This window comes from Zeugodacus cucurbitae, chromosome 6, assembly GCF_028554725.1.
Source record: "Zeugodacus cucurbitae isolate PBARC_wt_2022May chromosome 6, idZeuCucr1.2, whole genome shotgun sequence".
NCBI lineage: Eukaryota > Metazoa > Arthropoda > Insecta > Diptera > Tephritidae > Zeugodacus > Zeugodacus cucurbitae.
In genome coordinates, this window is record NC_071671.1 from 8,808,837 (window position 1) to 8,823,310 (window position 14,474).

The window sequence follows — 14,474 nt, forward strand, 5'->3', positions numbered from 1 at the left end:
TATATAAAATTGTTAAATATAGAAATGAACTGTTATTATATAAAGTCCGCTTCTAACTTATATGAATTAAAAAAAATATATATATATATATATATATTTATTATGTACTTAGCTACATTATATACTTATTTACTCTTCTGACTGACAGATTTTCTTATCAGTTGTTATTTAAGCCTACATATTTTTTATTGTACTCAAGCAAACTTGACTCATATATTTGATCTGATCATCAGTGACTACAGATTTACTTGAATGGACAGAAGCTCATATACAACCGTACATATATATGTATTTATACATATATAGTATATTGTGATAACACATCATCGTTTGCCTTTTACGACAGCAATAACATTGGGAGATAGCGAGCATCCCTATATGTAGTTCGTAATAGAAGATCACGTACTTAAATGCGTTTGATGCGTCAATGCGGTTGGTGAACGTATTTAAAAATTATAAAAAATTGCATCGTAAAAATAGATGCAAAAGAACTTATTTATATATAAAAATCTAAACTTTATTAAGAAATATTTTTTGTTTTTTCAGTTAAGATGATTGTTACAGTTGCTTCGAATTGAATTGGTTATTTGTATAATACAATTTTTGGATTATTATTTTACAATTCTTGCAATAAGCAGTACTATAACAAGTAAGGAAAGGTTAAGTTCGGGTGCAACCGAACATTTTATATTCTTGTAATTTATTGCTATATTTTTATTAAGATAACACACAATTTGAGCCATATATTCGGCATAAAGTCCAATAGAATAACGAAAATTATCATATACAGTATATTGGCTGAGGTAATTCCTGAACCGATTTCACTCATTTTCACCACCAACATACACTATATCTAAGCTTATATGCTCATTTAATTTTGCTCAGATATTTCACATAAGCTATTAAGCCCGTCGTATTTTTGAAAATCCTGTAATTAGGTATATGAGAGCTAGGGGAAGTTATGGCCGGATTTTAACCATTCTGAATTATATTAAGAAATCTGAGAGATTTACCGATAATTTCATTGAAATCGGTCGAGTAGTTCCTGAGATTTGACCCAGAAGTGGAAGATTTGACCCTATAATTAGGTATTATATTATATATGAGAGCTAGGGGAAGTTCTGACCGGATTTTAACCATTCTGAATTAAATTAAGATATCTTAGAGATTTACCGATCATTTCATTGAAATCGGTCGAGTAGTTCCTGAGATTTGACCCATACATGGGAGATGCCACGCCATTTTGTGGGCATGGCAGGGGTCATCTTCGAAAGTAACTCTCTCACGGTTCCAAGGAACATGTGTACCAAGTGTCGTCAAGATATCTCAATTTTTACTCAAGTTATCCGTTGCACGGACGGACGGACAGACAGGCATTCGGATTTTGACTCGTCTCGCCACCCTGATCATTTTGATATATATAACCCTATATCTAACTCGTTTAGTTTTATGACTTACAAACAACCGTTATGTGAGCAAAACTATAATAATCTCTTAGCAACTTTTGTTGCGAGAGTATACTAATTCAAATCTATAATTCAACAAAATTGGTATATCTTTATTAAGATTTTTTTTCAAAAATTCTCTAATAAATTAAAGATTGTGGAAGTGCTAACTTGAGTATATCTCGCCTACATACTAATATAGGCGGGTCGATAATGATAGATGTGTCGACTCGGAGCTTCTGAAAATTATCTCTTTATAAAAAAAAGCTTTGGAAAATGTCACGAAAACTACAATAATAACATTAATACAAAATTGGTGTATAAATATGAATTCGTAATAAATTAGAGGGTTATTTGAAAAATTAAAAGATCGTCGAAATTGAAATATACACAAATTGCATGCATATATCTATACCAAGAAGAACTCAGCCCTACCTACTGCCTCGGCGTTTGCATTGAGCATAGAATTTTCAACCGCAATCAATGTTAATTACAATTTGGGCCATTAACAATTGTACAACTATGGCAAGTAAGGTAAATAAAACACACGTCAAAAGGCTACTACTGTGTCCAGTGACAATTGAAAATTCCGCACACGTTCCATACAAAATGTCTAATAAATAAATAAGCAACTGGCGTACTCGTACTCGTTACAGTGCGCGTAATAAAAAGCGTAGAAAACATAATTCAATGCAAAGAAATCGAAGTGAAGATAAAGCGCGAAACGGTAAAAGAAAAGCACGAAATGCCGGAGACCATACACGTTATGTTAAGCAATCGCGGCGGCTTGCTAGTGCTGTTTGTATTCCGCCACTGACAGCCAGCTGAGCAGACGCCAAAGAATGCGATTTCTTTTTTCTATTTACCTGTTTCGTTTGCGTCTTGTCTTTGCATTCGATTATGTTTTCTTTTTTTTCTAACTGATTTTCTACCTTTCGGTTTAACAGCAGCGAATGCTACAGCACAACATAATAGCTTGAAAACAAAAAACGCGCGATGTGGCAACACTGCGCTGCAACTACTACTTATATGGTGGCTGCAAACAGCTGTGCAGTTTGCACATGCGCGAATTTCTGTTGGGCGGGTGAAACCATAAATGACTGCATGTCACGCAAGGCAGCCGATAAAAGTGAAAGAAGCGAAGCGAACGTCAATAGCCAGCAAAACAGGACGCACATTGCAACCGAATATTCGCCGAAGAGACCGACACAGACTACACTCGCACCTTCGGAAAAGTACCACAAACAGTTGAAGATACGCGCAAGATCACACTGAGATATTGCGTTTTTTCCACAAAATGCAATCAACAAGTTTTAAGCCGCAACTGCGTGATTACAACGGTTACTTTGTGTTTCATTGGCCACTTTTACAAATTCGCTTAAAACAGGTGCGACAAGGGGGGTCTCATATGACATGGCAAAATGCGCATGCGTGCAGCTTGCTGCGAAAGAAAAAAACGTTACCTTGCATTGATTGCGCAGCGTTTATTTTGATTTTGCGGGAGTATCCACCGTTATCGACGGCTCCAGCTTGTCACTCGCTTTCGAATACTTGCTACCGCGTCGAAATTTATGCTTTGCCAAAGGTCACTTTCTATATTCTTTGCGCGTGTTTCTTCTGCACCCCTTCTCTCTCACTATATACTTGGTTTATTTTATTTAAATCACAATTTTTCTTTTAATTTTTGTACGGCTTTGTTGTTGTATTCTAAGCAAATTTATGCAAAACACATCGCAGACTTGTCACTTTTAATTGTGTTTTCTCTTTTTGTCAAACGCATGTATTTATTTCCTCATTTCTATATTCGCATGAGAGCAAAAACAAAACACATCAATCGCTACGTTCGCACTCGGCAGCGCACACACAACGCTTGATCGCCTCAAACCGTCTAGATCCACAGTCTGCGAAGAAAGACACGTCCGCTTGCCGCAAGTTACCGCACTCAACTGACCAACTACAAATCTAGCTTTCTGTGCTCTTGCGGCTCATACCAACGAGTAGCGGACTGAAGAAGCGGCTAACCCACAGTGGGAGCTTTATACTCGTTTGGCATTAGCTTGGGGCTTCGTATGCGTCTTGTGGTGGAGCTTTCGTGAGGGTGGTTTACGCTTTCAAAGCTAACAGTTAGACGATCACTGTGCGCAGCACTCTAGAGTCTAGACGATCGCAACTTTTACTACAAATTGAGTATGAGCTTTTCACAGCTTTAAAGCTCACAGTGCATGGATAAATAGATGGTGCTCGTAAATTATTAGATATGTTTAAATGAAGATGTAATAGAAACTGTCTATATAAGCCAAGCTTAATAAAAACATTTTTCAAGGTATTCCCCATCTGAAGCTATAACATTTACCTATCTTTCTGGCAATTTGTGGATTCCATTCGAGAAGAACTGTGACGGCTTGATGGCCAAGAATGAATCAAGCCAAATATTGATACTCTGTAGTAGTCACCTGTCTTAAAGTAGTCACCTGTCTGAAACAAAAGGTAGTTGGCTGTGCTATAAGGCAAGTGAGTTAAAATTTCCCAACCGCTGTTTTTCAAATAGTTTTTTACCGCTCTTATAAAATGAGGCAGAGCGTTATCAAGATGGAAAATTATTTTTCGGCATTCGCTCGTTTCAATTTGATGAGTTGTTTTCGGTTGTCGTCTTTCCCATTAATGTTTACACCCGGTTTAATGCTTCTAGTTCCCGTGGGGACATTCTTCGCCTTCCAAGCCAAACTCACCATTTTCAAATCAAGCAAACCATTTTTGTTCGATGATCGCTCAGCTAGAGCATGTCCACTATAAACTTCCACCGAAATACGTTGACATTCGTCTGAGGTTTTCTTCATATTAAAGTAGTGATGAAGAACTCCTAGCAAAAAACAATTTTTCAGGTACAAATTTCGACATATTTGAGTGAAAAAAATTATTGCTGTTTACGATTCAAATGAATGAAATATACAAAAAAGGATGCCAAAGAACAGGAGCTTTCCACCAGAGCGCGCCATTCATCTCTACGTTTTGCAATATGGCGCCATTTGGAAGTTCCAAGTGCTGTCAGATCACTTTCCACTTGGACTTTCCAACGGAGTGGAGGTCGTCGTCTTCCGCGGCTTCTACCAGCGGGTACTGCATCGAAAACTTTCAGAGCTGGCGTGTTTTCATTCATTCGAACAACAGGACCTAGCCAGCGTAGCCGCTGTCTTTTTATTCGCTGAACTATGTCAATTTCGTGGTATAAATCGTACAGCTCATCGTTCCATCGTCTGCGGTATTCGCCATTGCCATAAATCTTGCGCAAAACCTTTCTCTCAAAAACCCCGAGAGTCGTCTCATCGGATATTGTCATCGTCCACGCTTCAGCGCCATACAACAAGACTGGAATAATGAGCGACTTGTAGAGTTTGATTTTGGTTTGTCGAGAGAGGACTTTACTTTTCAATTGCCTACTCAGTCCTAAGTAACACCTGTTGGCAAGAGTGATTTTGCGTTGGATTTCGAGGCTGTGGGGGATGGGGTTATATGTAGAGGTTCACGCAAGTGAGGAAAGTTTCTGACAGCCATTCACTTGGGAGAAGCCAGGAACGATTCATTTGCATGCGACTCATGCAGCTCACGACTTCCGGTTTTAAACCAAGTATCCTCTGGGACCCACCACATAAAAAAAGCTCCCCAATGACTGACCTGAAACAAAAACTTAATTGAAATTGTGCTCCAGTATTTGTTCTATAACTGCTCCTGATTTCATATACTGAATATGTTGATCTATATATTTTTGATTGACAGCATATATTCATCAATATATCAAATATCTAAATAACGATCTTTGAATGTATATAAATGAGTAAAATTTTACAAATATTATCTAAATGATACATATTAAAAACTTCTTATCGCCAAATTTGTAAACTTCTACTTTTCATTTGCTGTTGCAATTTATAAATTTCCCTGGTATCTCCCACCTTCTGTTGAACTTTCAAGTGGCTTTACTCCTAACTGCTGCGTAAACTATGCCCTTGAGTCAGTGGCGGTGCAATTGACTTTAAGCATATTTTCCTCGATAGTGCCATTTAGGAGAGCAAGCAAAAGTTAGTTGTGGCAACATTGATGTTCTGTTTTCCACGTGCGAAATACTTGTACACGCATGTAAATATGTAAATGTTTAAGTATTTACTCACACACATAATCGTTTTTTGGCTCTATATTCTATATCTCTGAGCTATAGCGGTGACAAATGCTTGCAACATTGCAACGATCTTAAGCACATTCGCTCCCGCAGATTGTGTGGGAACAAGTGCATATGTATATATCTGTATAGAAATGCATCAGTATATACTGAGATGCTTGTGAATGTCTTAGGTTGTTTTATATGCTCTCATAAGTGTTGTGCGTGGCTTAACTTAAACTATTTGTACTTGCTGCGACTTACCGAAGTTTTGCTCAGCTCCCGCCAACAAATCCCCTATAGTTTTATCCATCTTTATTAAGTTCTACACGCATAAATAAGTAACTCGCACTGTTTACGGTGTTGGTTTATCGTCGCTACTGCCATTTTGTCATTCTGGCAATCGCATTGGCAGCACAGCATTTGCAACAACAAAATGTTGCAAGTAGTGGAATTTTGGCTGCACAATTGTTGCGAGTCACATTTGTAATTCGTTTTGCTACTTTGCGTCTGCTATCAGTCTTTATGCACAACTGCACATATGCCTTGCTTCGAATTATTTATTTCAAAAAGTGTTATTCAAGAAGAAAGCTAAACAAAATCATGAAAATTGTACTAAGAATCGATATGCGAAAATAATGAAAAAATCCATTTCAATCGATAAATATTGAAATCTACACCTTTTTTCACAGGCTCAAAATCGAAATTCAATTCTTCCAAAATCTTTGTGGAGGCAAAAAATAGGCGATTTCTAACAGTTAATTTAAATCATTGAAGATTTGAACTTTTAAATTAATAAGAAATATTAGATTCTCTTTTTAAGATAAAAAAAAATTAGATGTTATTATGTATTTTAGGAATACAACTCTCAATTTAAATTAAAATTAACCATTAGGATTCGGATCTTTTTTTCCTCTACCCTTCCTCAAAGATCTTGGAGTATAAAGTTTCGTTTTTATTTTGAATTTCGATAATATATTTGCAGTGGCGGATCCAAGGTTTGGTGTTAAAACACCGCCTAAACTCAGAGAATGATATATGTTTGTTGATATGGGTTTGGAATGAGATTATTGATAAAAAAAATCACATCAAATTATAAGCAATTATAATAAGTTACAAGGTTTTTGTTGTTATTCATATAATCCGAACTTTCTCTACATTTGTACAAGCAGTATCGCTGAAGCTCAGTGATTAATTGAGGATTACACAGGATCTCACATTCCATGTTATATTTTCCTTGGTTTTTGAAAGAATTCTTCTAGTATTTCATCAACTGACAGATCAATATCCCTATGAATATTCATTGATGCTAGACCATTAAGCCTATCTTGACCTGTCGTATTTCGTAAATAGGTTTTAATTCTCTTTAAACTTGAAAAACTTCTTTCCGGTGATGCTATTGAAACAGGCAATAACGCCAATATGCGTAAAATCTTGAAAACATTGCCAAAAGACGTTTCGTTCACTGCTTCTAAAGCTTCGAGCGCATTCTGAAAATGCTTGCCTGAAGTTCGCTGTTTCCACATTTTCACATCCGCAAGAAAGTTTTGTTCTGAACAGTTGATCACCCTTTCATAAAAAGAAAATATTTCTCGAGTTTTTTAGCGTCAAATTCGTACATTGGAAAAAAAAACAAAACGTGTCCTATAATAACTGAATTTTCGCGAGGGAACTGTTATATTAAAAATACGTTGAGAAATAAACTTTTCGTAAACCACCCTCCCCCCCCCCCCCCCATAAATTTTTCTGGATCCGCCACTGTATATTTGCATCTCCACCATTGATATTCTAAACCAATTGTAAACATACACATGGCAAATTTCTAACTCCAATGATGACCTTTCATTTTCAATTATCGTAATTGACTAACAGCCTTTATTTAACACTTCGATTTTATTGGTGATACACTTACTTTAGATTTTGGCCATTCACTACAATTTATACTTTCAGTAAATTTTGCAAAGAGTATAACAGTTTGTAAGCCAAACAAGATAGATATAGGCTCACACCTCTGTTCTGTGCACTTGTCAAATACAACACCTTGCTAATTTATCAAGTTTGACAATTTATCAAGAGTCATAAACAAAAAGGTCTTTTCAAGATAAACTTTCAAGATGTCAACCGATTTTTACAAAGCAAAACCTCAAGTAAAATGGATGAAAATTGGTACAGGGTTTCCTTAGTAATCTGAGGAGGTTGATATTGTACATGGTGAGTGTCTCTTTCCCTAATAAGTTATACGTACATACATATCTCACAAGTGACTTAAACTATATTAACCAGACTTACTGGAAACATTTGCTGCTGACACGACATGATGCAATATCAGCCGAGACCTCCCTGATAGTAGTTATGCAGTGGACTTTTGGCTATGATGATCACGTATCGAGTGCGTTATCAATATTTTGAGCGTTTCGCTTACCTGAGCTCGACTCTATTTGTATATATGATATTATGTGATAAAAATTAATTATATTCCATTCAGAGGATGACAAACATTTTTACTTCTCATTCAAATCGTATTATCTAACCAATTATTTCTGTTATCATTAGTAATTGCAAATTAATTGTTAACAAATTTACTATCATTTACTGCTAGCTACAGTAGCTTTCCTAATTACTTAACACAATACCAACTGGTGTTAAAAGTTTTATTAGTACAGGTTTGAGGCAGATAAGAGCTATCTATAGACATTTAGATCAAAAAGCACGTACCTAGATAATATGTAATGTTCTTTCATTTTAGGACATATGAGTTTCGTAGCAAAATTTTGTCATTGTTCTGGCCTATCGTTATAAGAGCCATAAGAATAGCATAACGGCAATGAGAAGTGATCGTATGCACATTGATTTGTATAAATCAAGAACCAACGAAGATATCACAATAATCCGCAATAATCGGACTATGATTTTTCAAGGCCCCAGAATCCGAACAAGAAGACCTCTGTACCTATGGATAATTTTTCACCGATAATATCAGTAAACGTCTCAGATATTTTATAGAATTTCCGAGGGAATATTTCTTTTCTAATAATGTGCTTTTGTGTCAAAAATGGGTGAAACTGAACAATTACTTCCCCTAGCTCATATATACCAAATATTAGGATATTCAAATTTACAGAGGCTTTAAACCGTATCTTTCATGTCCAACTTTACTTTAAATTATAATGCATATAGTTAAGGTTTCTTAACGTGACGGGGTTGGAGGGAGTGTTGTGATAACTCTAGAGGGCACAATAGACCTTAGGTCGCGGTGCAATCCTCAATATATAATCTAATATATTCTAATGCAAATTTACAATCTTATAAAATTGATATATATATACCTCTGTAATCCGTTTAAAAAAAGCTTTCTAGGGGTCTTCAAGTTTTGAAACGATAAAGTGTCACTCGGGATTGATTTCTGGTATGAACCGAGTATTTTAAAGTAAAAGACAGGTCGTACATTATTTATTGTTAAATTCCATATACATTAGCAATATGTGCTAACTGTATATAGTTACAATACACTCAATAGATAAATTGAATTCTTTTCACAGGTGTACACCGGTTTATTCTGCCGAATCCGCTTTGTCAACATCACTGTTGCTATTAAAGCTCCCATCGCTACAATCGCTACAATCGACACCTTCATCCTTCTCGTTGATATACAATTCACTGTCGCCCTTTCTCATATCGCCTAGAGCTTGAATTCCTAAATTGGCCACAGTGCTACTTTTATCCGCAGGCGATTTGCAGCACAATCCCCGAGCAAGTGCAGCTATTTTGTTTACCCAATAACTACCACAGGTAGGGGATGGATCCTCGAATGATGAATTGTTCTTCTCCAAACTGACGGAACTTTCCGTCGGATATGTGGAGACATGTTGTTTGCTCCGATGACGTAAACGGAAACTGCAAACACCACAGAAGAAGGTGCCCTTAATGATGTGCGCACATTTTATTGTCTCCGTTAGAAAGGTGTAAAAGAATGGATTCAGCACGGAACTGGTTATATTCAGAATGCCGAAACAGTAATGCAATATTATTGGTGTTCGTCCAGCATAGGAGCCACATATGCGCATCAGTAGGAAGATCCATGTGGGCAAACGGAGAATGAGAAACCCGGTGATTAACATAATGATTATGCTAAACATGCGTATATGGCGTGTTGTACGATTGTTGTTGTTGCTATTGGTAGGCACGGCACGTGTGGTGTTGGCTGGCAAAATAAACTGTTCAATGCTGGTTGCGCTCGGATTGCTCAGTTGTGGTATTTTGATGCGCGTATCCGAGGCTGTGTCAACTCCACTCGTAATAGTTGCGCAGCTGCATGGTCGCTCTTTGGTATCAGTTGGTTCCTCCTTCAAGTTTCGCTCGTCGTTTTCCAATTTTCTCGCACAACTGCAGTTGAGGTAACGCCACCAATTTTGCAAACAACCGTTATGCTGCTTTTTACTTACAGCAGTGGCGGTATGACGACGTTTCCACAATTGTTTGGCAATCACTGTATTAATCCATATAAAAGCAATTATTGTTGGTACGAAAATGATGGCGAAAATTGCGAAGTAATATACAGCGATAGATGACTGAAAAGATATTGTAGAGGTTAGGTTAGGTTAGGTTTGTAGGCAGATCTCTGCAAAAACAGAAGATCTTACTTAGACAGCAATAAAACTCCCTGTGGATTAAAGACCTTTAAGATTCAGGAAAACGTTTGGAATCCGTTACAAATTTCTTAAGACGGCTAATGTCGATTCTAGCCAATTCGCTAGGATCGCCGAAAAAGGGCCTTCCGAGGTGTTTCAACCTCAGTCTGGCAAAAGCTGGACAATGAGAAGGAAATGTTTAGATGAAGTTGCTTGGCAACTTGCATCGATCCCAAGTCTCAAGGCATGGGTACCCATTGGACAATGTCCAGTAAGTACACCAATGACCGCGCTGAGATGGACCTTGCCCAGACAAAGCTTACGCTACACAGAGTGCCAAAAGGACCTCGCCACTGCACAAGTTCTGGTAGTTGACCAGCGTTTGACGAGCTCATGCGGAGTCTGCATTTCCAGCGCTCTTGCGTAAGTGGACCATGGACTACCAACGCGCTCCCATTCCGCCGTCAATGTAGCTAGGGTACCCTCCTTGCAAGCTTGTCCGCTATACAGTTACGATTCCGCAGTGACCGGGTACCCACACTAGTCGGAAAGCAAAATAGCTGGAAGCTATTGATAAGAATCTAAGGCACTCCTTAACTAGCCCAGAGCGCACTGTCATACTATGGTCGTAGAGGGAACTATTATTTGGTTTTGTTTTGTAGGCAGTTCGTTAGAGAATGCTCGAATATTGATTTAAACACAAATGCGGAACTATATTCTTTGAGAGCGTAGGCAGTTGATTTCGTAGACTCAAGACTCATTGGCTGATCCAATGGGTAAAATAGATCTAGTAATCATATGTTGGCGTGGAAATCTAGATCAGTGTGACCTCTTTCTTTTGTTATTGTTGGAAAGGTAACTTCTTAAAAGACCGCTCGACTTAACGGCATGGCCTCAAAGTATATATAGCGGATTTGCTGTTAGAGCATCTGCATAAGAAACAAAATCGAACGTCTGATACGAATCTATTTCTATCAGATCTATATTGAGAGAACCTTATAGAACATTCGTTTTATTGAGCTGAACAATGCTGTGTTTGTTATCGTTCATTTCTACGAAGTTTTGCTTTTGGGCAGCTACGTTTGTCGTCAGTGGCACTAATTAGAGCAGTCAATCAAATTCGCCTACATACACACATATGAGCTAGCGTGAGCGCCAGCAATGAGCATCCGAGATAAATGCGCAATTTGGATTCACGCTAGCGTCAGCAGTCACCTTTCACACAGACACCACTTCAACTACTCAGCGCCACCCACACACGGTTTTTCGCCACACGTTCCCCAAAGAGGAAACGCTGGAGAACGAAGCACACATACACCTACCTGATTGGATATACACATCATCACCAGCTCATTTGTTATCATCAGGACGTAAGTATGATTGTTGTTGGTGGCCTTTTGTTCCCAATGGGTGTGTGTTGCTGCTGTTTCGGCAAATGTGTCGTATGGCATAGTTGTGCCAAATTCTGTTGTTGCTGCTGAACCGGCACTAACCGCCTTCTGCTTGTAAATATGGGCTGTGGGAGCAAGTGTAGTGTTGTGTATTCCGGGCAGTGGGATCTTTTGCAACGTCAGTATGTAGACGGGGAATAGCTCATAGACACCAAACACCGGCCACGATATGCCAATGGCCGCTGCCCATAAGACGAGCATGCTGAGCACACAGAAAATGACACCAGGATTCCAAAAACTAATTACGGCTCGCATGACGGCAAAATAACGATCCATCGCTATGCCGACCAGCGTCATCGAGCTCACCAAAATAGCGGCAGTGGTGATGAACGGCACCAAATGACACATGCAGCGACCGAGGATCTGAAAAAAAAAAAAACAAGAAAAAGTAATGAAGGCCATGTAGCATTAGTAAACGCTTTAAACTTCTTCGACGTTATATTCAAAGCAAAATCTTTATTTCAATCACTAACAAATCGTACGCATAATCTATATGCATTTCAGACTTACCCAAACCTGTATGAATTCGTTAGCTATTTGACTCAAATAGGCCACTGTGAGGAATGTGGTATTAATCAAATCACTAATCGCCAGCGATATGAGGCAAGCACGAAAAAACGGTCGGATTTGTCGTCGAATATTCACGTGCAACGTACAGATGTTGCCGCACAGCGAAATAACAAGCAACAGCGACATAACTGTTATGAACGCACTACGTTGGGTGGCAGTCAGCGTGAGCAGATCCTCCTTTAATATGCCATAAAAAATCGTCGTGCCGGATTCATGATTGCTTGTTGGTGTGCTGTTGTTGTTGCCCTCATCTACATCTGCTTCACTCTCAATTCCATGTCTTTTGCTCAAGTTTATGGTATTCTTGGTGTGACGAACAGCGTTTTCAATGAAATTTCGGTTTTCAACCACGAACGCCATATTTTGCACGATACCAGTCAAAAATTTGTAATTAGTAGACGACTAGGCTAATCTATTGGGTCAAAGGAACATTATTAAAAACACATTGGCTAAGAAATAAGGAATATTTCGGTTTTCATTCCATTTATTTATTTAAATTATACAAATTTTAGATTTCATATAAATTACGATTAAAATGACAGGGAATATATGCTGGCCTTGAACACGTGGACAAAATACCCTATATTATGGAGTTACGGCCCTCACAAATCAATATCTCACAATCACAATCACCGAACTATTTCATTACAAGACTTCTAACTGGCCGCAATGTGCGAGACCCACTGGCTTAGTACTGGATAGATGGACCATTGCTACTAACATTTACGCAGTCGCAAGGTCTTTTTGGCTTCAGGTATGTTACAAATTCTTGAATTCTGTGTCATTTACATGATTCATCTCCTCCCTTAGTTGTTATGTTAGTTTCCGATTTCGTTTAGAAGAAAACATCTCTATCCTTCCATCAACCTCCTTACACTTCACATCTTTTGCCACCCATTTGAAAGAAGTGAGAACAAGAATTAAAAACATAAGCAGATCTCTGACGGAATTAAGACATTTTGAAAAAAAGAACCAAATACGGGAGTTGTTGATCTTCATCTCAGGGATCCTTGGTTAAACTGTTTGAACTATAAACGAGTTTTTCGACATATCCAGGACGGAAAATAAATCTACAAAATTGGGCTAGCACTTGGTGTTAAGACCGGTGGGAATTTAATCCAAACCACATCATAACATATCAGCCGATCCCAGAACAGTCGGTTAAAAGTAATCGGAACGGACTCGGATTTTTATCCGCCTAAGAACTTTCAAATTCTTGAAATTTGTTCGGTAATGAGTTATCCTAATAGAACAACAACAATATATATCTTCCTCGACACAATAATTTGAAATTTCAGAATTACTAGAATAATTAGGAATAAATTATAGATTTTAAATTCATCAGCCGCAGGAACTGATATTTTATATCGATTATGACAACACTACAGTATTCCACGGTACAGGGTTTATCTTTTTTAATTTGCGATTTTTTGGTATTTTGCTTACACTTCTTAGAGACTTATACAAAGACACGAATGCTTTCTGTAAACTTCGAAATCACTTTTCTAATTTTTTTGCTTTTTCGAATTAATTCTCACAAAGTGTTATAATCGTCTTTCCATACTATTCTGGAACTTTCAAAAGAAACACAAATTTTACAAACCAAAAATTTACCGCCGAGAATGGTCCGTTACAACCAAATAGTTATGGTCGACTAAAATAAATTCATAGAAATTGAATATAAATATTACCAAACAGATGCCCAGCTGCTCCATAAATTTATGACACCGGCTCTTTGGAGTATCTTGTGTCACATTATCAGTCACTCTTAGCGCAATTACTGTCGAATGCAAAACGTTGATTTATCAGTGATTTTTGGCATATCGCGATATTGATATAAAAAATATGCAATTACAATTACTTATTTATCCATTTTCATATATATTTAATCAGTATTTTAGCACCATAATACTAATTGTTTATAGAAAAGGAGGTAAGTCTGCAAAACAAAATAAAATATAGTGAAAGTATAAATAATATAGTCCAGAATTTATGGGAGTAACTGTGCAGCAGCGTATACTTTACTAATTACTTTAGGATCTAGGGATTTCATGTTACATATGTCTCTGAAAAGTTAGCTAAATTTCGACCATTGTAAGATGAGTGGTGCCACTCATTGAAGGCACATTATCCTTAAAAATAATCTAGATATAGTAAACGTGGACTGTCAACACACTTTTGTAAGTAGGCTCAGCACACATCTAACAAATAATCTTATCTGTCAGTG

General features: G+C 37.5%; 2 protein-coding genes across 4 annotated transcripts in view; both read right to left on the reverse strand.

Moving 5' to 3' along the window:
• Window positions 1-3,410, reverse strand: part of Smpd1_1 (sphingomyelin phosphodiesterase) — a 31,234-nt gene extending 27,824 nt beyond the window's left edge. For all 3 annotated transcript variants that reach the window (XM_011190761.3, XM_011190760.3, XM_011190762.3), the window contains exon 1: window positions 2,909-3,410. The gene's annotated coding sequence lies outside the window, so the exon portion shown is untranslated. The remainder of the gene's footprint in view (window positions 1-2,908) is intronic.
• Window positions 3,411-8,989: 5,579 nt separating this feature from the next.
• LOC105216344 (uncharacterized) lies at window positions 8,990-13,892 on the reverse strand. The gene is made up of 4 exons (XM_011190791.2): window positions 13,694-13,892; window positions 12,188-12,659; window positions 11,549-12,040; window positions 8,990-10,166 (listed from the first exon to the last, which is right to left on the reverse strand). The coding sequence occupies exons 2-4, from the start codon at window positions 12,605-12,607 to the stop codon at window positions 9,150-9,152; spliced, it is 1,929 nt and encodes a 642-aa protein (XP_011189093.2). The 5' UTR covers window positions 12,608-12,659; window positions 13,694-13,892; the 3' UTR covers window positions 8,990-9,149.
• Window positions 13,893-14,474: the final 582 nt, after the last annotated feature.